This window comes from Salvelinus alpinus, chromosome 10 (genome assembly GCF_045679555.1).
Source record: "Salvelinus alpinus chromosome 10, SLU_Salpinus.1, whole genome shotgun sequence".
In the NCBI taxonomy this organism is placed as follows: domain Eukaryota; kingdom Metazoa; phylum Chordata; class Actinopteri; order Salmoniformes; family Salmonidae; genus Salvelinus; species Salvelinus alpinus.
Window position 1 is genome coordinate 81,520,603 of NC_092095.1, and position 1,309 is coordinate 81,521,911.

At 45.9% G+C, this 1,309-nt stretch overlaps 1 protein-coding gene across 2 annotated transcripts in view; it reads left to right on the plus strand.

The window, feature by feature from the left end:
* Window positions 1-1,309, plus strand: part of ercc5 (excision repair cross-complementation group 5) — an 18,880-nt gene that overhangs the window by 6,317 nt on the left and 11,254 nt on the right. For both annotated transcript variants that reach the window (XM_071330977.1, XM_071330978.1), the window contains one exon: window positions 149-268. In XM_071330977.1, coding sequence (XP_071187078.1) covers window positions 149-268 — 120 coding nt within the window. The remainder of the gene's footprint in view (window positions 1-148; window positions 269-1,309) is intronic.

A 1,309-nucleotide genomic window follows, 5' to 3' on the forward strand; every position in this document is an offset into this window, starting at 1 on the left:
CAGTACCTGTATTGTCCACCAGGAGGAGCTGTTACTGTGTACAGTTGTGGATCTGGGTTGATGCAGTACCTGTATTGTCCACCAGGAGGAGCTGTTACTGTGTACAGTAGTGGAACTGGGTTGACGCAGTACCTGTATTGTCCACTAGGATGAGCTGGTGGCGCTAGAGAGCAGTCTTGGAGAGCAGCAGTCCAGTCTGAGAGAACAGAAGCAGCAGCAGGAACGCATCGCTGCCACCGTTACCGGACAGATGTGTCTGGAGAGTCAGGTAGGGGACGCAGTCAACACACTGATAAAGGACCCAGTCAACACACTGATAAAGGACCCAGTCAACACACTGATAAAGGACCCAGTCAACACACTGATAAAGGACCCAGTCAACACACACATTTAGTCAGTCTGATAAAGGACCCAGTCAACACACCACATTTAGTCAGTCTGATAAAGGACCTAGTCAACACACCACATTTAGTCAGTCTGGTAAAGGACCCTGTCAACACACCACATTTAGTCAGTCTGATAAAGGACCCTGTCAACACACCACATTTAGTCAGTCTGGTAAAGGACCCTGTCAACACACCACATTTAGTCAGTCTGATAAAGGACCCAGTCAACACACCACATTTAGTCAGTCTGATAAAGGACCCTGTCAACACACCACATTTAGTCAGTCTGATAAAGGACCCAGTCAACACACCACATTTAGTCAGTCTGGTAAAGGACTCAGTCAACACACCACATTTAGTCAGTCTGATAAAGGACCCTGTCAACACACCACATTTAGTCAGTCTGGTAAAGGACCCTGTCAACACACCACATTTAGTCAGTCTGATAAAGGACCCAGTCAACACACCACATTTAGTCAGTCTGGTAAAGGACTCAGTCAACACACCACATTTAGTCAGTCTGATAAAGGACCCTGTCAACACACCACATTTAGTCAGTCTGGTAAAGGACCCTGTCAACACACCACATTTAGTCAGTCTGATAAAGGACCCAGTCAACACACCACATTTAGTCAGTCTGATAAAGGACCCTGTCAACACACTACATTTAGTCAGTCTGATAAAGGACCCTGTCAACACACTACATTTAGTCAGTCTGATAAAGGACCCTGTCAACACACCACATTTAGTCAGTCTGATAAAGGACCCAGTCAACACACCACATTTAGTCAGTCTGATAAAGGACCCTGTCAACACACCACATTTAGTCAGTCTGATAAAGGACCCAGTCAACACACCACATTTAGTCAGTCTGATAAAGGACCCAGTCAACACACCACATTTAGTCAGTCTGATAAAGGACC